The following is a 23453-nucleotide window of genomic DNA, read 5'->3' as shown; positions in this document are numbered from 1 at the left end:
TCCAAATGTAGTGCTTTAATGTCCCATTGACTTCAGCCAGAGACTTAAGCGTGTCCTCCACAACTGCTAAAATAGCTGAAAACGTGGTCACTCTTCCACATATGTGGTTGGGGCTTGTGGCAGAGACTGGCACCTCCCTATTGGCCTCATGAGCAGTAGTGAGACTCCACATTCAAATGTGCCACAAGTAGAAAATGAAAACAGCTGCTCTTGGTTTTCTTGGCTGCACCCTTTCACCTTACTCCCTCAGCAGTCAATTTTTCAAACAGTTTACCGTACAGTGGACTAGGGCGAGGCAGGATTTCTTCAAGATAGACATTCCTGGGGAACAACAGTAGGAGAGGGCAATTATTATTATTTTTGAACTTGTTGGTCACTTGTTACACAAGTGACTTACAATGTATTTCCCAATGAATTTCAACATACTGCCCTCAACAGTTGCTTGCAGGCTTCCCTTGTCATATGGCTGGCAACTGTGGGAAGAGGATGCTGAACTAGAAAGGCCTTTGTGGTCTGATCCAGAGGGTTCTTTGTATGATCCAATGGGAGCCAGAAAGCATTCCCTTCTTTTAATCCGCCAGCCTTGCAAATTTCTGCTGCTGCAGCTCCTGCTATTTTGAGTGTCATGGACTGGCTGGACACAAAGGAGAGATGGGAGAAACCAGCGGGAAACTCCCAAGGGAAGAAGCCTCAGAGCCCAGGGATTGGCGGTGGAACGATGATGAGTGGTCAGAGGGAGGACAGGAGCAGACTGGGAGGAGGAGATGTCGGAAGTTGAAGAGGTAACAGGGTTTAGTGAGCAGGAAGAGTATGTGGCACAGAGAAGCTGAGAAGCAGAAGTGGAAGCAGGAGAAGAGGGAGGCCAAGAGGCAGAGATGAGTCAGGCTGGTGAAGAAGCCAGGGTGTCTTCCTCTTCTGCTCTGACAAGCTCCTCTCCCCGCTGGTCCCCCAGGACCAGGAGAGGCATGAAGCGGGAGGAGCAAAGGCCGTCTGAGTCTCAGATTGTTTGAGAAGACCCAGGGGAGGAGGAGAGTTAGGCAGCTGCGGGAAGGCCTTCAGTCTTCACACCTGCCTCTCAGGTGTAAGACCTACTGAGAAGAGTTGCTGTGCTCATTAGGCCTGGCACTCCTGAGCAGATCTTATTTCTTCTAATAAAGAGTTAACTTCACTTACTCTGTGTGATTTATTGCTGGCTCACTCCTGACATCGAGGGGCTGAGAGAAGCAGAAAGAGTCATCTAATAGTCAAAGTTGAAATGGGACCATTGGAGGCTATGATGCTCAGATATCTCTCCCTAAAATCAGTAGGATTACCCCCAATGTGCTTATGCCCCAAATATTTCTGACTGCAGTTGAGTTTCAACATATCCCTTTCGTGTTGATGTTCTTTTCAAGCATCATCCTTGTATATTTAAATTGACAGGCATTGCCCCCACCCCCACCCATGGATTCTGCATAGTTGAAAACAAACCAGAAAAACAACCTGGATTGTAACTGGAACTCTCATTCACTACTTGCCTTAAAACTATCTACAATAACATCATGGTGGATATTTTGGACTTTCTGAAATTGCCCAATTGCTTCTTGCACTCTCTCTGTTATTTTTGCCTGTTTCACTCTGTAGTTGTTTTTATTACATTTGGAGCCGGAGTTGAAAAAGGCACCTGCCTTTTGAGTGCCAGGCTGTGATTTATTTTCTGTTGCTTGGTTTCAGGCCCCAGCAGATAAGTGTCCCACTGTGTCATGTACTCCAGATTAACATGACACAACACAGCTCTGCATGATCTACAACAAGCAAATAAGACAATGCAGAGCTGCTTATTCTAAACAATGCCTCCTAATGGACACACAATCAATATAAAACCAGGGTGGTTTTTTGTTTTCAAATTGGATGATTTGTTACTCACAGACTTATGCAGCTGGGTGGCTTGTAATTCTGAAAAAGAAAATCATTGCAGCTTTGTGACAACTGCAGTGTTCGTGCTGCTGGCAAATGTCACCCATTCCAACTCTTTTTGCTTTGGAAAGGAAGAGCTTGAGTAAAATAAACATAACAAGCATATCCAAGTAATCTGCACCTAACTCATTCTATCCTACTAGCTGCTGAGTTCTTTTTCAAGGGAGGAATAGTCCCTGTGGAATGTGCTTCTCTTATGAACAAGACTCAGGTGTCCTGCTGTATAACTGCTGAAGTTTGAATACACCTGTAAATCAGCCAGAATGGAGAACTGCAAAGTAGAACAAAGTGCTGGATGAAGATTTTGGAGGATCGGACATTTAGGCAAGCTGAATGGGTTTATCTTCACCCAGTGTGGTGTAGTGGTTAAGAGCGGTAGTCTCGTAATCTGGGGAACCGGGTTCGCGTCTCTGCTCCTCCACATGCAGCTGCTTGGTGACCTTGGGCCAGTCACACTTCTTTGAAGTCTCTCAGCCCCACTCACCTCACAGAGTGTTTGTTGTGGGGGAGGAAGGGAAAGGAGAATGTTAGCCGCTTTGAGACTCCTTAAAGGGAGTGAAAGGCGGGATATCAAATCCAAACTCTTCTTCTTCTTCTCTTCTTTACCCGTGCACATTAGCTTTTCTTGCCCTCTGTCCACCCAGCCACCCAGAGTGGAAGTGCAAAGCATATTCTGGTCATGGCTTATATGGCAGGAGACCGCAGATGACTAAGTAGTGACAGCAAGGGGCAGGAAGGTAGCCAGGTGGTTACAGGGATGCCCAGTCATCCCTGGAGTGGGTGCCTCAGCAGGTGTCCCACAGGGCTTAATCCTGACAGCAGCTCTGTCAGAACACAGATACAAGAGGATTAAATGGCACAAATTAGGTACTTTACATCTCTTCTTGAGGCTTTGTCCAAAGGTAGAAATGAGTGAAGCATTGGTAAGAGAAGGAAATGGCTTTGGCACATAAAATTATCTCCTCTCAGATATTGCTCACCTTGGAGTGAGGTTTGCTGGGGGGAGAGAGAAGACGAAGCCACCAGGAACCGTGTGTCTGATTATTCAGGAGCTGCTAGAGCCAATTAAAAGGGCCAGCATTTTGCCAGTGTTAATTCTCAACTCTGGCTTGCATGTGTGCTTATTTATTGCAGCAGAGAAATTGCACTCTTGCTTAGTAAGTGAAATGTATGTCTATTGTCTCCTTGGAAGATTTGAGATTCCAAGAGAGAGTTAAAATGTAGCTCAGATGCCTTGTTGCTGCTTTTGTTGTCATGCAATGCAAAAATCCTCTGCTCCGTAAACAGCGCTGTTGTTTCCTTTTTTGGATAAGAACTAGAGCTGCAATACAGAAATTGCTGACAGAGGCAGAAGCAAAACTCTTCTGATCTTCCAGTGACACCTACAGTTAAGAGAGCTATAGTCTCTTTTGAAGAGCTGGAACCTTATAGATCAGTTTGGTTCTGGGACACATAACGAAGGGAGCTTTTTAGGAATCTTACAGTTTAAGCTTGGAGTGTTAACTCTGCTTACCTGGCAGGAAGCCCCATTGAATCCAATGGTACTTACTTCTGAGTAGTAATGGCAAAAATTGCACCCTGGTAGGACTACTGAGTACAACAGTATACAATGCAATACTTAGAAGAATGTTCATAAGATTTTAAATGTTCCTACAAAGCTGCACATGGCTCCGATGCTGCAAAGTTTTAAGTGAGTGTTAAAAACTTCCCTTTTGGATTGCTTTTAATAATTAAGTCCTGTCTAGGGACTGCTCCTGATGTCCTGAGTCTTGATACTGCCATCACATGTATTGTTTATATTTGTTTTAACTGTCGTGTATAGCTTTGAAATCTTAAATGGACTGTTATGTGGCTGCTATTGGTGTGCTTAGTTTTATGGATGTTAACATATTTAATTTTGCCAGCCACCTTGGGTGGGCTATGCCCCTAAAGGCAGCATATAAACACTTTTATAAATAATAAATAAAATAAAATTTCCTGGAAGAGAAGACATAAATACAAAAAAAAAAATTCAGTTATTAGGGATTCTGATTCCCCTCCTCCAGCTTAATTATATATCATAAATGCAAGGAATTCCACTGTATTTTACCCACACACACAAATTGTTGACTTTCGGATCATTTAGGTTATTTTATGCTTTTATGGAACGCAACAGCTTGTCTAACCAAGCCTATCATTGTTTACATCGTAATTTATTTGGGATGAAAGATAAGTAAATCAAGAGTCCTTTATTTTGCCAGGAGTTAACTCTCCGTTCAGTTTACCTCTTGAAACCTTGCTTCTCAATAAATCAGGGATGGAGATGAGCTAAACAGTTGTTTTCCCAAGGTAAGCAATTGTGTAAACAGGCAGAATATCTAATCATCACCATGAGCAGGTGGGATCCAATTTTGCCAGCTGCAAAGCCTGTTTAGTTTACAATTTGATAGATTATAGCTACAGCTGGCTGTGTGACCCCTCTTGCCAGGATTGCTTTAGAAGGAAGAGGAATAGAGGAACCATTCCTTCTTTGGTTATATCCTTGGTGTAAAGCAGTTTAAGGTAGCTGGGAGATAAGAAGAGGGCTTTCATAAAAGGCCTTTGTAAAAGAGGGGATTAAGATTAGTTATTTTAATTTATGCATTCAAATACATTTGAATGGGGAGCTTGCCATACACTAGTCCGCATAAAGATATTAAAACAGAACAGTGCAGTCAGAAGTGTTTTCTGATGTACTCAGCATTTATTTATTTGTAAACGAATTTATATGCCACCTTTCATTTTGAGGAGATATTTACACTGCAAGTTTATTTCTGAAGATTATTTCACAGATCTTCTGAAGCAACAGAGAATGTCTAAGGGCTTATCCACACGCACCTTTCCAGGTATGGACTATACTTTAAAGCTCAGGTCCGAGAGCCCTTTTTGCTCCAGAGCTTTCCCTATGAAAATCCACTCTCAAAGCTCAATCAGAGCAAATGGCAATCCTCAGAAATCCCTAACTGATGTTTGCTTAGTGTGAACACTAAAGAGTGACTTTTTGCCGGGAAAGCCGATTTTAAAAAATGGAAGATAACCAGAATGATGCTGGGTTCCATAAAAGGAGATGCCATAATTAAATAGCTCATTCTTACTAATACTTTTGACAAATGCAGATGTCTTATGTGTGATTGGCATTTGGCTTCATAACACCCAGGCACACTTGGCTACCCTTATTTGACTTCTCTATTGCACTTTTCATTTGCTGCTACAGTAAGGTCGTTAAATATATCTTTCACTTTTTCAAGTCCTTGAAAACAGATTGGTAAGCTTTCTCCTTGGGGGTGATTTGTAAATTGCTTTGCAGAAAGCTTAAGCTCATGATGAATACGACTAGAAAAAGTTTCATCAGAGTTGCACTCTGGTGTCATTTTTCATCAGGTTGTTTCAGCCACTCACAGAAATGCAATATGTCAAACTTTATCTCTGCCTGGCTTTTACAAAACATTAATGAATTAAAAAAAATTGATGCCTTTGTAGACATCGTGCATTTGTTGAGTTCAGCTGGACGAGGTGTTCAAAACTCATCTCAAAGAAGTAAAAACAAACAAACCTTCCAGTTGCAAAATATAGAGCTTGCTGCAATGAAGTTGGAATACTTCATTCATGGAATCGTAGAATTGGAAGGGACCCCGTGAATCCAGATGTAAAGTTGCTATGCATATTACAAGTTAGAGGCTGATACTAGTAAAAATGAAGTTTCTTATAACATAAAATTTCAAAAAGATTGTGGCTACATATTACCAAAATTCAGGAAATCAACAGTCCAGGACAAACCAAGGAATGGATGGTTGCATTTAATGAGTATGTATGAATAATTTGTGTACTATTTAAGTAGCCCTTGTAAAGATGAAGGGTTGCAGCCAACTGTGTTTTTCTGTTCATATAATAGTCATTAATCTAGTGGAGGCTCTCTAATGGATGTAGAGTGGAGGTGAGTTTTCCTCACCTCGGCTTCCTCCTGCAGCTCACACAGATTTTCTGGATGGAGCTGTGAAGAGGGCTACAGGAGAGGGGGAATTGTAAAAATCTTCTCCCCCTTACTTAAATTACGGACACACCCACTGGATCAGAAACCCTTCCATTGGTATGGCAGTACAGTCATAGTGTTTTTATTGTCATCTATCTCATTTATAGTATTTGACATTTTGGAGAAGACCAAGTGTATCGGCCATCTAGGGACACAACATGTGTTGAGATCACATGTTAAGGTAGCCAATTTGGCTCTCAAAATGACTGTGGTTAAAGGATAATGATAATGTGGATGGACTCTGTTATGTACTGAAGTTCTCACCCTGGGCCAGCAGGGGGATACTGTAGATAGTTTTCACTCAGGTCCACGTCAGCTATTTTAGGCGGGAAACCCTGGATTGTTGTTGCTACAATGTTGACAGCCGGCTGCCTATAAAAGCAGGCCGGCTGAGCTGTTTGCTCTTCAGTTCTGTCCAGCTTACAAATAAAGAGCTGCTCTGGAGAAATCGCTGTGTCGTCTGCTATGTTCGCCCACAACTTAACAGACTCAGTCTGTAATGTAATGCACATAGCACAGTTTCCCCTTTGTTGAGTATTTGTAGCATGTCGATGTTGCAGTTTTGTTGGTATTGATTAAGAAAAGAGTTGAAAGGGGTAGGGAAAGGAGTGGATTTCTGTAATGACAAAGGAATTATACCTGGAATCCATGTACTGAGTGGTGAATTCTGGACCTCTTCTCTACTAGATGTCTAACCGAAGCCATTTCTGTTTCCTAAAATCATTAGAGAAATTTATTCCTCTGTTCATATTTGTTAACCGGGTCTCATTAAATCACGTCAAGTGGATAAATGCTGCTTCCTTGTGCTGAAAAAGAAAGTGAGGAGCATTGCAATTAACTTACTTGCCTAAAGCAATACAGCAAATCATTGAGAGGTTGCTGTGAGTCGCCTGGAATTCGTCAGAAAACCTGCCCTTAAAGTTCCGTCGGCTTGAATGAGACCCATATAGATGAGAGAGACCCTGATAAGAAAGAGCTGGTTGCCTCTCGAATCTCATCTTTCCTTGGTGTACTTTTCCTTTGTAAATACAGTGAAACTCATCCAATTGTCTGTAATCGGTTTTTAAGTCCTTGGTAGAACTTACAATTGCCTCATCCAAGGTTTTAAAAGTCCTAATTTTATCTGACACCCTGCATGGTATTTCGTTACAAAGGGATGTCAGGGAAACAAATGTTCAGAAATGGCATGATTCTAACAATCTAAAGAGAGCCCTACTGAGAACTTCTTATATACACCAGAGGCCAATCTAGCTCAGCATTCTGTTTTCACAGTGGCTCCGTGGGAGAGCATGCAGAAGGTTCCAAGGTCAATCCCCAGCATCTCCTGGTATGGCTGGGAGAGACCTCTCTCTGAAATGCTGGAGAGCCACTGTCAATCAGTGTAGACACTACCGACAAACCACAGGTCTGCCTTGGTATAAGATAGCATGCTATATTGCTAGCTAATATTCAGTGGCATATTGCTTCTGATACTGGAGGTAATATGTAGCCATCTCTATTGCAGACTTCCAGCAAACCTAGAAGGGGTTGCTGAGAACAACAGAACGTAAGAGATCAAGTAAATATGTAGTAGGGTGGCCCAAGGACTCTTGATACGTTTCATCAAATACTTCCTTTCTTTCCATAGGTGAGAACAATATGTTAGAAGAAACCTGGGCGTACTGGTGAAATAGCAGCTCTGTGTCATGTACCCACTTTGGAAAGGTGTGGTACAAGTCACTTGGAGTCCTTCTGTCATTATATGGTGTATTTCTTCCCAGTCTGCATCACTGCCTATTGATGGGCAGATGGAGAGATGCTCAGCCTAATGACGTGGCCAGGCCATGTCGTCCATTCCACTATACACTGTGCAGGGAGATTTTGGCATGAAGTTTCTATTTGGAGATATAGCTCCCATTTTTTCCACTTTGAAAACATGATATAAGTTTTTTAGACCATATAGTTCCACCCTTTGTTGTTGTTGTTGTTTAGTCGTGTCCGACACTTTGTGACCCCATGGACCAGAGCACGCCAGTCTTCCACTGCCTCCCGCAGTTTGGTCAAACTCATGCTGGTAGCTTCGAGAACACTGTCCAACCATCTCGTCCTCTGTCGTCCCCTTCTCCTTGTGCCCTCCATCTTTCCCAACATCAGGGTCTTTCCCAGGGAGTCTTATCTTCTCATGAGGTGGCCAAAGTATTGGAGCCTCAGCTTCAGGATCTGTCCTTCCAGTGAGCACTCAGGGCTGATTTCCTTAGGAATGGAGAGGTTTGATCTTCTTGCAGTCCATGGGACTCCCTTATACTTGCATTATTCATGTTTATAACATATCATTGGCTGCCTGGGTTGTGTGTCTACTGGCTAGATATAAATAGTATCTATTAATAAAATAATTTCCTGGGATTCTTATTGGAGAAACCACGGCAGTGTATTCTGTTTAGACTCTAAGACTAGACACTCCTTACAATAATTCACTATTTATATGAGCAGAATATTCAGTTTTTGCTACATGGTACCATATGCTTCTGGGTTGTAAAGGTTTAATATAATATTTAAACATGTAACAAAGTGTGTGAGAGCAGTTTCAAAAAGATAGGGCCCATACTTTATCATCATGCAGATTAAGGTTGCACAAATCTGCCATTTAAAAAACTTTTACTGCTTTGTCACCAGCAACACACTGTAAATTCTATAAAGACTGAAAATACACATTTATTGGTTATATTTTATTCTTACCTTGTTTATTTTTTTAAATAATATTTATTAAAGTTTTAAAGGTTACAAAAAGAAAAAAGAGAAAACACCAAATTACACAAAAACAAGACAACACATCACAATAAGGAAAAAGAAAAAACAGAAAAATAGAAACAATTAAAAAAAAACACAACGAACCTTCCCATAACTTATCTTTCATTTGCTTGTTTCCTTGACCTCCTCACACCTCCCTTTTTTGTATTCTTACTTCGGTTAGCTATTTCAGCAAATCCTTTCCATCTTTCCCAGTTTTTGTCCTATAATTTATCTTAATATAATGTAACTTTACTTTCCCTTCTTTCACCAATTAACAGTCTATTTTTTCTTAATCCTTTATAACATTTCTGCTAAAACCACATAACTTCATTCCAACATCCTTCTAACATTCCTTAATTTTACAATGTTTCTGTAAATAAACTTTAAATTTCTTCCAATCTTCTTCCACCGACTCTTCTCCCTGGTCTCGGATTCTGCCAGTCATTTCCGCCAGTTCCATGTAGTCCATCACCTTCATCTGCCTATTCTTACCTTGTTTAATTCAGTTTAACCACAGTTGTACTTCACACGCCACACAACGCAGAGGTCTTGCTACCAAAACACAATGCATTCTCAGGAAATAATTTGTTGGGCACGTGAAAATGGAGAGATGCTATTGGGCGACAGGGAAAAGGCAGAACAGCTCAACACCTACTTAGCTGCAGGGGAGGGTGACCAAGATGATCAAGGGCCTGGAAACCAAGCCTTAGGAGGAACGGTTGAGAGAGTTGGGTATGTTTGGCCTGGATAAGAGAAGACTGAGAGGAGACATGATAGCCATCTTCAAATATCTAAACAGCTGTAACATGGAAGATGGAGCAAGCTTGTTTTCTCCTGCTCCAGAGGATAGGACCCGAACCGGAGGATAGGACCCGGGGTATAAATAATAAATTATTATTATTATTATTATTGGAGATTGCTTGGATGGCCATCTGTCACGGATGCTTTAGTTGAGATTTCTGCATTGCAGGGGTTAGATTACGTGACCATTGGTCCATGCTTAGCTTTCCACTGAAAACATAAAAGTGCTTAATCTGGCTAGATATACCTTTACTCTGTACGGTTTTGAAGCATGTTTTTTATTTGTATACGGCTATGAGCATAACTGCCTTTCTGGATTTTCCTGGTTGCTGATTTTATAAGTTGACACGTTTGGTTTTGTTTCTTAAAACAAACAAACAAACAAACAAACAAACAAACAAACAAACAAACAAGAGAAATACACTAAAATCAAAATTATCACCTGTATTTAAACTAGCGATTTTAAGAAAGAACACAGTAAGCTTCATCCAACTAAGCTATAGTCAGAATACACACATTGAAATTAATGGACCTAAGTTAGCCATATTCATGAACTTCAATAAAGACTAATGTTGCATACAACTCAATTTTGTCAATCCATCATTATTTTAATTTGGGGTACACTTAAATTCATACAGCAATAAATACACTCAAGCTGTAACTTTCAATAGTAATGACAACTTATCTCTGCACTGACCAAACTACTAGCTCAGTTTACTCTCCACTTGTCAGTGTGGAACAGTACAGTGACCTGATACTACTATACCAGTGTGAGTAGATAAATAGGTACCGCTGGCGTTTCCGTGCACTCTGGCACTCATCATGGTGTCCCGTTGCGCCAGAAGTGGTTTAGTCCTGCTGGCTACATGACCCAGAAAGCTGTCTGCGGACAAACACTGGCTCCCTCAGCCTGAAGCGAGATGAGCGCTGCATCCCATAGTCGCCTTTGTCTGGACTCAACTGTCCAGGGGTCATTTACCTTTTACTACTGGTCATACTGTTGGTATAAACCTCATTGAACCTTCTCTAGTTAAGGACCACTTAAGAGCTGTACTCTGTGTGTGTGTTGTTGTTGTTGTTGTTGTTACTGTTGTTTTTAAATCAGGTGAGTTACTTTCTTTGGTGTCCTTTATTACCTGCAGATCCAACACGATTTATGGTGGCACCTAACAGCATGGATGTCACTGCTGGCGAAAGTATTCTTCTGCCTTGCCAGGTATCTCATGATCACCCGCTAGATATTCTGTTTACTTGGTCATTTAATGGACACCTGATAGACTTTGAAAAAGATGGGGATCACTTTGAAAGAGTTGGAGGGGTAAGTATCACTATTAGTAATCCACCAAGGCAATTCTTTATGAGTGCTGAGAATTTCAGCAATGAGCAAGATATGTTTATGGGCAGACCTACAACTCTAGCTGTGTTTATATCTTTAGAGCACATTTCCTCCCCTCAAAGGATTCTGGGCACTGCATTTTACCCCTCACAGATTTACAGTTCTGAGCAACCTTTAACAAACTACATTCCCCAGAATTCCTTGAGTGTGGGAAATGTGCTTTGAATGTCTTTTAAAGGTATAGTATGCATGCAGCCTCTGCCAGCTTCCAGCACTGGGTGTGTACACACCTACACACTCAAACTGTAATAGTATACAACATAATAACTCCAGCAATGAAATGCTTCATTGCTGTACTGTATACAGTGTCAGTACAGTTCACTCTCCCTTGAGCTGACAGTGCAATCGGAACAAAGTACTTTGCTGCCGGTGTAAACCAGTACTGTTTAAGAATATCAGTGTGAATTGGTGCACTGAATAGATATACCTGCTGTGAAAACAAACCCATGTTTAACTGACCACTCCTAATAAGGGACATGGGAAGAGTGGGACACTGAATCCTCTGCTGGACCCAAAATCCTGCCAGCTTCTGCCACCAGTGAGATGAGAGGAGTGCCTTATCACCATTTTTCTTTTGCTCCATCAGTTCCAAGCTGGTGTAGCTCAGTGGCCAACAGGTTAGACCAGGGTTTTCCAAACTTGGGTCTCCAGCTGTTTTTGGACTACAACTCCCATCATCCCTAGCTAGCAGGACCAGTGTCCAGGGATGATAGGAATTATAGTCCAAAAACAGCTGGAGACCCAATTTGGAAAACCCTGGGTTAGACCCTCATGGGATCCATGGAGCTTAGCATCAAGCAGATGCCAAGTTCCTGCTGCACTGCTTTGAAATGGCCTGTTTGAGGGCCTTTCTCCTGACGGCTGGAGGACTGCAAGCAGTAGCTTACTACCATTTTAGGTGGAGCTGGGGGCATCTGCTGCAGTGAAACCCCACCATCACCAGTAGTCCTCTGCACTACTAAAGCTGGCAGAGAGGATATGAAATACAACCTACCTGCTCCCGCACTCCCCAATGACATCAAGGCACGGTTGGGGGCAGGATTGCAGCCTAATTCTTTCCGATTGTCTTGCTAGTGTGGTAATCTTTGTACAGTGGTGCCCCGCAAGACGAATGCCTCGCTAAACGAAAAACCCGCAAGACGAAAGGGTTTTCCGATTTTTAGCGGCTTCGCAAGACGAATTTCCCTATGGGCTTGCTTCGCAAGACGAAAGCCCATAGGGAAATCTCTGGGGACAGTGGGGAAGCGCAGCGCGCCTTCTCCTCTGTTCCCAGACCTGTCCTGAAGGCTTGCGGTGGGAGGTCCGGGAACAGAGGAGAAGGCGCGCAGCGCTTCTCCTCTGTTCCCGGGGCTTGCGGTGGGAGGAGGGTTTCTCCTCCCCACCGCCAACATTCAGAACAGCTACCCCTATCCGCAGCTTGGAGAGCCCTGCGGGGAAGTCCTGCAGGGCTCCCCAAGCTGCAAATGTCTGCACCGTGCGAGGGGCGCTCTGCTTAAGAGCGCCCCTCGTGCGGGGCAGCAGGCTGCTATCCGCAGCTTGGAGAGCCCTGCGGGGAACTCCTGCAGGGCTCCCCAAGCTGCAGATGTCTGCCCCACGCGAGGGGCGCTCTGCTTAAGAGCGCCCCTCGTGCGGGGCAGCAGGCTGCTATCCGCAGCTTGGAGAGCCCTGCGGGGAAGTCCTGCAGGGCTCCCCAAGCTGCGAATGTCTGCCCTGCACGAGGGGCGCTCTGAAGCAGAGCACCCCTCGCGCCGGGCAGCAGGCTGCTATCCTCAGCCTAGGCAGCCCTGGGGAACTCTTCTGAAGGCTGGTGGGGGGAGAAGGGCTTTTCTTCCCACCGCCAGCCTTCAGAAGGCTGTTCTGAAGGCTGGCGGTGGGGAGAAAAGTCCTTCTCCCCCCGCCAGCCTTCAGAAGAGGTCCAGGGACAGACTGTCCCCGGACCTGGTCTGAAGGCGGTCTCCATAGGAACGCATTAATTGATTTTCAATGCATTCCTATGGGAAACCGTGCTTTGCAAGACGAAAAACTCGCAAGAAGAAAAAACTTGCGGAACGAATTAATTTCGTCTTGCGAGGCACCACTGTATCTCCTCAGTTGCATTGTCCAAAGAGTAATTTCTCTGAATTCTCTGCTTTTCAGAAGCTACAGATCATTAGCAAATCATGACAAATGTTCAACTTTGCACTGACATAGAAACAAATGTGAAGTTGGGTCTTAAGCATTTGCCAGTAGTTTGCATTATTTGTCACCAGCCTTATTTGCATTATTTGTCACCACCCTTCACAGCTTAAAAAAAGAAATTGGATGACATTCAACTAAGCTCTACACGGAAGTGGACCCACTGAAATTAATGAACACGAATATGTTATGTCAATTAATTTCGACAGATCTACTCTGAGTAATACTTATTTGCATACCACCCATTACTGCTAAGCAGGAAGCCACAGATGGTGTCTGAGAGGCAGATTGCCACCTTTTCTATATAATGGAGATCAGCTTATATTTAGTATATGTGCTACCAAAATCCAAAATGGCAGAGACAGCAAGCTGTTCTTTGAAACTGAAATAAGAATGGGTGGGTTCTATACTACATAGAATGCAACGCTCCTGTATGGGAATATACAGCTCTGATGGCATCATATAAGGCTGCACATGACTTTGTCTTTACCCTTCTCACCAGAGCCCAGAAACTTACCTACAGCCTTGCAATAAATCCTGCCCACATAATCAGGCTCTATTTTATCCCTTCTGCTGCTGCAGTTGTCTAGTGTATGCAGACTTTCAGCCATGCTTTGGGTTCCAGAGATGCTCCAAGCAGCTGCTACAGCATCTTCTAAACCATCCTCATAATCACCCCCTTATCCCTGGCTGTTAAGGGAATCAGGCTTCAGAAACATTATGAAAACTTGGACCAGAATCCAAAGAGCTATAGAACTGGTACTGTTCATGATCACAAGGAGCCCTTAGACTTCCCAAACAGCAGCCCCCTCCCTGCTCTCCCCATGTATGGCAAACTGCTTTATAATCAAAGGGAACTTCAAACACAGCTTGTGATACGACATAGGAGACAGCTGTTGAAATGGGAGAAAACTCTATTTCCACTGGGCTAGTGCAAGCCCCTTTCATGAGCAGCTCTTTGGATCCTAGCCACTGTCTAATATCCATCCTGCATTTATGCAATGCTGTTTGAGTTTCTCCTAGTTTTAGCAGTACATGCAAGAGCGACACCAAGCCTCTGGCTTGTATGCTTGCTCCCATGCCTCTTCTCTGGCATAAGCATGAGATGAGAAGCCCCCACTTCCTGTTTAATCAGAATTCTTCATTATGTCTGAATTCAGGGGAACTGTGGTTCCTGAGAAAAAAAGCTGTGATCAAACCTTGGTTTGTGACCGCTGTTTGTTCTCAAACAAGTTTAAACTAACCAGAGTTCCTTGAATTCAAACATAATGAGGAACTGGTTTGTTTAAAAAGGTAAGTGAAAGTTTTTGATCTCCTTACTATTCCATCAGAAGAGAAGAGGTGAGAAAACATGAGCCTGAGGCACAGGCATGTGGCAGTAAACTATGGTTTAGCATTACCGCCATACGAATTTCTATTCTGTCTACATGCTAAGCTGCACACACATATAGATGGAAAATGAGTGTGACACAGCTGGAGTACAGCAGGCTATTTTGCTTGGCTTCAGTAGCTTGTATTTAGGTATGGGGAGAAATTTGGTTCAGTTCTCAGTTAAGGGCAAATCTACCCAATTCATACTTTCTGAAAAAGTACATGGACCAAAATAGAGCATTCCTTTGAAATCTGCACTTCTTTAAATTTTGCAGTTCATTTTTCCTAGCAAGTAATGCAACAACAAAAAAATGCATATACCAGGGTAGAGAACACATTAAAATGCACATATTAGTGAATTTTGAAATAGCATGAGAAGATGTATTCTATTAGGGGAAAATGCTTTGGGGAAAATAGGTATAGAATGAAAAATTGAAGACAAACTTTCATGAGGATTTTAAAATCCTGAATTTGAGATTGAGAAAACTGAAAGAAATTGAAATTGACAGATCTGCCTCCTCCTACTTGTAGTCAAGGCTTTTTAAACATATACCATATTTTAAAATCGGGGGAGATTGCCCCTGTGTATAAGACTACACCCCCCTTTTTAACCTTATTTTTTTAAGTAAAAAATCCTAGTCTTATACATGGAAAAATACGGCAGTTCATTTTAAAGCCATTTGAACAGTAGTCACTGTTGCTGCTACTTATGAAGCATTTTTGTTTTCAAAATGCTGTACCCTCTGCCTTTATTTTTTTTTAACCTCATGTAAAATGGTCATCAGCTATTTTAAGATAAGCTGAGGCCAAGCGCTAGTAATTTGCCCAAGGCAAATTAAGCCAGTGCTACCTGGAACCAGCCATCCCATATCCAAACTCTGAGCCATACTGGTTTTCATTCCACAAACAGAAGAGGAAATTGCAGTTGCAAACATTAGCTGCCATCCCTTGACTATCAGGACAGGTGCTGAAACGCGAAAAGCTGTGGAAGATAAAATAAATCATTTAAAAGTTCTGCCCTGCAGGGGGCATAGCAGCGGCAACAACAGCTGTGGCTTGCAATTACACGTAATTGTATCCCCAAACCCCAAAATATGTACTATATTAATATCTCTCAATTAAAAGGCTGCAACTGCAATCTTATGCTTAGATTTCTAACTTGTTAAGCACTGTGCCTGGTGGACAGAGAAAATGTGTTTGGGTGGGTGTCACACAATCATGCAGAACCATAATTAGTTACCTGCAATTGCTAATCATACATGAGCATTTGGCATTTGGAAAAACAAATTATCCTTCTTTCATGCTAGGTAATGCACATGTCCTCAGAGAGCACTGTCCTCATGACCTTTTAATACAAAAGCCAGGCAATCGAAATGCTGGCTGCGGCACAAAGACTGTGGAAGCTGTTAACAAATGCGTCCCAATTTGGGCTGGTGCTCACTTGTTAAATGGATGTAGGAGGAATGCAGACATCTGAATAGCAATGAAGGCTATAAACTGGATGTCTGGAGTATGGCAGAGCACAGCCCACCGTTCCCTCCCCCCCCCCATCCGTAAAATCACATTTGCGGCAACAATTTGACTGACCCGAAGCTCCTATGTCCCTTATAGGCAACCATACTTTCAGCTCTTATCTTCAAGGAAAGCTCACATATATTAAATAGGTTATGGGTTGCGTTATGAGCGTTTTCATCAGCTGATGTAAAATAAATCCATTAGCCACAGTTGTCCTTCATGTGATAATGATGTTTAGAGCTCATTAAAAAATAATTGTAACCACTTTCCCTTACTTTATCAGCAGGATTCAGCTGGTGATTTGATGATCAGAAGCATCCAGCTGAATCACGCTGGAAAATACGTCTGCATGGTGCAAACAAGTGTGGACAAGCTATCAGCTGCTGCAGACCTGATTGTAAGAGGTATTTGAATTTTGTTGCCGTTGTTGTAGTAAAACTACTGTTCCCACCAACCGCTGCTATGGATAATAACATAAAGCACAGCTTGAGAGAGTTTACTACGCTCGATAACTAGCAGCCTATGAAGTACTACTGATTATTTGGTACAAAATATGGAGGGGGGGTCTTCTATCGAACCTTAAATGGTAACAACATGCGCTAATTATTTATTTAGTTCTGTTTGAAATGTTGATGGCGGTGTTAATTTGCTGAATGTAGATGTGCACGGAGGCAGTTTTTTATGTGAGAATGTACTTTGCTGAAAACCCTGAGGCCTTGTGCATGTACTGATTCCCTGTACCCCTTGGTGTGAACACAGTTTCACCTCATGGCATTTCATGAGGGAATGGCATTTCAGCTAGGGTCAGGCAGTGTCAATTTGCTTGCAAGTTTTGCCCTTTTACAAATTTGCATAGGAACATACTGCCTTCCTGTGACACTTCAGTGGGTCACTTAGTTGGGCAGGATGGGGTTGAAAATTACATATGTTCTTTCACTTCTCCCTAGTTTTAACCATAGCTCAGCAATGCACATGTGCAATAATGTGCAAGTGATGGCTTGCAGAAAAGAAAGGAAACCAATGGGTTCAGCTACTTCAGCTAAATATGCTTGGCAAACAGCTGCTATACAATGGTACCTCAGGTTAAGTACTTAATTCATTCTGGAGGTCCATTCTTAACCTGAAACTGTTCTTAACCTGAAGCACCACTTTAGCTAATGGGGCCTCCTGCTGCTGCCGCGCTGCCGGAGCACGATTTCTGTTCTCATCCTGAAGCAAAGTTCTTAACCCGAGGTAATATTTCTGGGTTAGTGGAGTCTGTAACCTGAAGCGTATGTAACCTGAGGTACCACTGTACATTGCAAATGGTGGTGGCTTACACAGAAAATGAAAAACCAGTCCCCTTCACGTCATGCATTGGTCAGTTCAGCTCAGCAGCTGTCAAAGGGGTGTTGCACCTGGATCATTCAAGTAGCCAAGCTCAGTTACTGATCCAGTTACAGGTGATTAGAACAAAGATAGATTTGGAGTCTTGAAAGTTGAAAGCTAAACTGGCAGCAATTTTATCATTGTCCAGTGTTGGCATGGGGCCAGAAAATAAATTAAGTTCTCAAAGATTTTGGAAATGTTACAGCAATTTTGACTTGGGACAGTGAGACAGCTGCTCCCTAAAATGAAATCAGATTTCAAGATACAGAGTGCCCCAATACATTTCTTGCTATTGCTCGTTTTATGTTGGCTGTTGTTATGGGGTGAACATTTGATATGAGATTTACTAATTGTAGTTAGAATTTATTCCCATGCTGCCTTTCAGAAAACAAGGAAGGCTTACAGATTTGTGGCTTTGGGCATAACAGACAGGATAGACTTAAGATAGTTTAATGATAATTATGTCATCTCACCGAACCCTGGGAAATGTAGTGCTGTGGAAAAGACTAAATATACTTAATACGGAATCCTTTTTACTCGTTAAATTAAAAATCCCAGGATTCTTTTGAGGGAGCTATGGCAACTGTAGTGGTATAATATATTTGTTCCGTAGTTAGGACCAACGTTTCATGACATCCATCTATTGGAAATGGGGGTTTTTTGTCCCTCCCCCAGATAGCCTGCACTGTGACAGTATTTATTCAAGCATTTTTCTGCAGCCTTTTATAGTGGAAACCTTCAAGGCAGATAAGGATATCATGATAAAAACAATCAAACAGGAGCATAAGTGCAGCAGTTACAGCTGGATCCTGTTGGTGGCCCAGATCCTCACCCACCTCATCCCACAAGGCCAGCCTTGATAGCTGGGCAGGGCCATTCACCTGTCTGCCACTTTATGTCACAGTAATGTTCAGTGTAAGCCATTTTCCTTTGCCCATACAAATTTAAATCAAACAATGAGGACAACAGCACAGTGCTGTCAATCAGCCAACTGGAAGGGCTGGCAAAGCATTCTGCCTTTGCAACACTGATAGCCACGGTAGCTCTTTCAAAGGATCAATGAACCCCCATTTTGGTAGAGCCATGTCTTTTCCTATTCCACACCAGACGTCAGGTGTAGGGTGGGCGGGTGCACCTTGGCTGATATAAGTTCACAGGACCACTTAGGCCAGGGGTCAGCAGACTTTTTCAGCAGGGGGCCGGTCCACTGTCCCTCAGAGCTTGTGGGGGGCTGGACTATATTTGGGGGGGGGGGAATGATGCAAGAGCACAAGCCCTGGAGGCTGCTTACCTGTGTCTTGCAAGTGGCAGGGGCTGGCAGCAGCGGAGGGACGATGAGCAGCGAGTGAAAGGGCTCCGGAGAGGGGCTGCTTAAAATGGCAGCCACTCAAGCGCTGCTGCTGCTGGCCCCAACAAAGCCCAGCCCCCTTCCTCCTCTAGGCAGGGCAGGGAGAAGCCAGGAGGAGGGAGGGAGGAGCCGCCGTCGTGTGAGAGAGAGGGAAAGAACGCTCGTGCTGGTGATCCACTTGGCAGTTCCTGGACTGTCCGCGGGCCAGATCCAGAAGGCAATTGGGCCTGATCTGGCCCGCGGGCCTTAGTTTACCTACCCATGACTTAGGCTTACAAGCAAGAGCTTCCCCACCCCGACCTACAGTATAAAGCAAGAGACAGAATGCTAACAGAAGAGGAGGGAAAATTCAGAGGGGATTTCATTCAGCACAGACTAAGTTACTATCCGTAAAGCCACACACTCCCTGCTGCAGGGCAAACAGAGTGAAATAGCTAAGCAGGATTGTTTGGTGTTCCACAGCTCAGGCACCACAACCAAGAAAGTGGTGTCTCTCTCTCTCCCCCCCCCCCCCCGCCCCCATTACAGCATACTCTAGATGGCAAGGAATCAGATAAAGGAGCACAGGCAAGCTCATATGGCACGAGAGAGTCCTGAAAACAGTTTGGGACCAGGGAGTGATTTGGGACACCCCTGACTGAAGCACATTCACTTTAGGTTTTGTTGGAATAGCAGGTTGTCTGAGGATCCCACCCATATTGAAGAAAGGACTAGTTTTATTATACATTATTATGGCCATATTGAGCCATTTAAGCAAGGAAAGTTTGCTCAGTTTATTCTCACCTTATATAGATTTAAGTTGCTCATATCATCCTTAATTATCTCATGTTTTTGATCAAGTGTGTTGTGCTTCTGAATATGAACGCTGTGGTCCGTACAGAAACCTCTTGAAATTCAGAGAAGAAGCCATCTTCCTCTTGCCAGGAGAGAGAATAGGAAACGTGATCATTGTCCATTTAAGAAGACAGCAGTGGTTTATCAGCTGTTCCCTCATGGGAGCAAGATATATTGTTGCTGCACTAAATGCACACTCCATTTAATGAGGACGAGGCCCAATGAGCAGTTTAAATACCAATACATTAGGCTGCTAAATATTTAAAATCCGTAATACTTGAAGTTCTTAACTGAAAGTATATGCATCATTTTGTAGGGAATAATCTTAAATTTTGCTAGGAGTCTTTTAAGAGGAGAATATATTGCAAGGAGCCTGCAAATTCTGCTAATGACTTTATTCCTGCATTTTGAATTTCCTTCTCCCCCACACCCCTCCTTCTTCCAAAAGGAATTTTCTTTGCACATTGCACCATCTGCTGGAGAGGAGAAAAGAGCAGTAAATCAAGCTTTTACATCACCTGCTGATAACAGCTAGTGGTGGAAAGGCACATGGCCTGTCTAGTCAAATACTCTATCTTAGAACTTGACTTGAACAGGGGGGAAAACTAGTTATAGCTATGATTCTGTTTCTGCTACACTTAAAATTATTACTGTCACTACATCATTGAATTTGACTGAAATACATGGCAGTTGACAAAAACTAAGAGATCTGTGATACTTTTAATCACTCTCCACTTTGGTTTAGCATAAGGTTTCTGAATTTATTGGGTTGTTGCCAATAGAAACTCACCTCCGAATAAATCAGCTAGGTTTTAAGGTAGCACAAGCGTCTATGACCTTCTGCTTCATCTCTCTAACAACCTGTCTTTTGGATTCTGGTGATAGGATTGTATCCCATTTAAAAAAAAAACAAAAAAAAACTAGTAAACATTTTATGTAGGTCAAAGCAGAATATTTTAGCAGGTATCTCCAAACCTGGGGGAAGAGGTTTTGCTTGGTCAAGCAGGTGAGGCTTCTCTCACCTTGAAGCCATGTGGGAGAGCACATCTGTGGATACTCCTCTTGGGAGGCCAGAAGATAAAGATAAAGATAAATTTATTGTCATTGTCCATATATACACAGTATACACAACAACGAAAATCAAACACCCACCCAAAGACCGGGTTCACATACACATTTGCACGTATCTCCAACATTCTCATCCTATTCAGACATAATCTATAAAACATAACATAATCCAGAATATAACATAACCTATTTAAAGGCATAACATAACCTAAAACCTATCTCATTCCTTCCTACTTCCTGCTTGCTATTTCTTGCAACTGGCCCTAAGATCATTATTTAGTGCAATCAGAGCTCTTGGATAGAAACTATTCAGAAGGCGTGTGGTTCGTGTTTTCATTGTCCTATATCTTCTGCCCGAAGGCAACAGTTCAAAGAAGTTGTGAGCAGGATGGGTGGGATCTCTCAGGATATTGTGTGACTTCTTCAAAGTGCGAGACGTGAAGATCTCATCCAGGGTTGGTAGTTGGAGCCCAATAACATTCTGGGCAATTTTAATTATTCTCTGTAAAGCTTTTTTATCCGTTTCAGAGCTGCTCCCATACCACGATAATACACTATAGGTTAAGACACTCTCAATGGTACTGTGATAATAGGACAGAAGTAGGTGCTGAGATAGATTCAGTCCCCTGAGCATTCTCAGGAAATACAACCTCCCCTGCACCTTCCTCACAACCATATTAATATTTGCAGTCCATGAGAGGTCCTCAGAGATATAAATGCCCAGGTATTTAAAACTACCAACCCTCTCCACCTCCTCGCCATTTATGTGCAATGGTAAAAAAACCACTTTCAGGACAGAACACGGCAAAACTGTTATGATCAAAGTTGCATTCCCAAATATAGGAGAATTTGGAAGTATCAGACTCACTCTGTATGGCTCCTTGGGAAGGAGAGTTAGGACTTTTATCTCTTAAAACTAGTACAATTGTACCTTGGTTCTCGAACGGAATCCGTTCCGGAAGTCCATTCAACTTCCGAAATTGTTCAGAAACCAAGGCACGGCTTCTGATTGGCTGCAGGAACTTCCTGCACTTTAGCTGAAGCCGCGTTAGACGTTCGGCTTCCAAAAAAAGTTTGCAAACCTGAACACTCACTTTCAGGTTTGCAGCGTTGGGGAGCCAAAACGTTAAAGTCACAAGGTGTTCGAAAACCAAGGTACAACTGTACTGAACCCAAATGGTGAGATATACAGTGGTACCTTGGGTTAAGTACTTAATTCGTTCCGGAGGTCCGTTCTTAACCTGAAACTGTTCTTAACCTGAAGCACCACTTTAGCTAATGGGGCCTCCTGCTGCTGCCGCGCCGCTGGAGCATGATTTCTGTTCTCATCCTGAAGCAAAGTTCTTAACCTGAAGCACTATTTCTGGGTTAGCGGAGTCTGTAACCTGAAGCGTATGTAACCTGAAGCGTATGTAACCCAAGGTACCACTGTACTGCGAACGTGTTTACCACCTATGAAATGCAACCACCAAAGGAACTTTACAGAGCCCTTTGTAGCAGAGTTCAAAACTCTTTGAAAGGAAGGACATAAGAAGCATAGAACTGTGGAGACAGAAGGGATCCCAAGTGTCTTCTCATTCAACCCTCTGCAATGCCAGCATAGTGTAGTGGTTAAGAGCGGTGGACTCGTAATCTGGTGAACAGGGTTCGCATCTCCGCTCCTCCACATGCAGCTGCTGGGAGACCTTGGGCTAGTAAAACTTCTCTGAAGTCTCTCAGCCCCACTCACCTCACAGAGTGTTTGTTGTGGGGGAGGAAGGGAAAGGAGATTGTGAGCCGCTTTGGGACTCCTTAAGGGGAGTGAAAGGTTGGGATATCAAATCCAAACACCTCCTCCTCTTCTTCTTCTGGAATCTCGACAAAAGCATCCATGATATGTCATATTGGACTAAGCCTCCTTGCAAAGTTTTCGTATTTCTTTTTAGAGGGAGTTGCTATTATTTAACATCATCCACATATATTACTACACATATGTGTAGTAATATTTGCAGAAGACTACCTGATCTCAGATGTGCCCAACCACAAGATAGATGTATCCTGATTACTAGGGGAAAAGGAAGAACAAGCTGCAGAGACTCTAAAGACTAGAAAATAAGACAAGAGCAGGAAAAGTGCACTAAAGGGGAGATGAAAACTGCACCTCTTTAGGACCCCACAGTGTGTCTGGTGTGTAAACAACTCACTTACCAATCACAGCTCTGTCCAGAAACCATGACAGGTGGAAGCAGCCAAGGTGGCTCATTTCATAGAAATTACTTGCAAGGGTGCATGTACATTTTGCTTTCTAACTTTCTTTTCTATGTGAAATAGAAAAAATGAAAGCTCAGAGTTTGGGGCAGGGCATGTCCAGGGACACCAGTGTAAGCCTACGTGGGCACTCGGCTGGTGAACTCTACAGCAGACATTCCATTTTAACAATTCGAGAATCTTCACTGCCCCATACACTAAATATGAGCCACTGTCTTGCTTTGAAAGTTTTAAAGCAGGATCAGTTAGAAAGTCACAAATGACATAATTTTAATGTGGCCTCCAAGGTTCTTGGTTCTGCCTTCAGGCAGGTGTTTTACACCCCATTTCTAACCTTTAATAGTAGGGTTTAAAAATAGCAAAGTCAAAACAGTGCAATCTTATACGTGTTTATTTGGGCTTGCTCTTAGGTGTGTGAAGACTGCATCCTCACATCACAATCTTCCACATGTGTACTCACAAATAAGTGTGGCTGTGTGTGTTTAGGACTTCAGTCTCAGTCCATTTTTTATTTTAAACCATAGGCGTTGCATCTACTGTTAAACGTAGGCTGGCAG

At 42.9% G+C, this 23453-nt stretch overlaps 1 protein-coding gene across 9 annotated transcripts in view; it reads left to right on the top strand.

Annotated features, from left to right (window-relative positions):
• The window catches only part of CNTN4 (contactin 4), a 521364-nt gene that overhangs the window by 479056 nt on the left and 18855 nt on the right, over positions 1-23453 (top strand). For 8 of the 9 annotated variants that reach the window (XM_053378146.1, XM_053378151.1, XM_053378149.1 and 5 more), the window contains 2 exons: positions 10717-10892; positions 16315-16435. In XM_053378146.1, the coding sequence (XP_053234121.1) occupies positions 10717-10892; positions 16315-16435 (297 nt within the window). The remainder of the gene's footprint in view (positions 1-10716; positions 10893-16314; positions 16436-23453) is intronic. The other variant, XM_053378148.1, reaches the window with a different exon arrangement.

Source organism: Podarcis raffonei, chromosome 2, assembly GCF_027172205.1.
Source record: "Podarcis raffonei isolate rPodRaf1 chromosome 2, rPodRaf1.pri, whole genome shotgun sequence".
Lineage (NCBI taxonomy): Eukaryota > Metazoa > Chordata > Lepidosauria > Squamata > Lacertidae > Podarcis > Podarcis raffonei.
The sequence above is the reverse complement of the archived record's forward strand: the minus strand, read 5'-3'. Positions and strand labels throughout refer to the sequence as shown.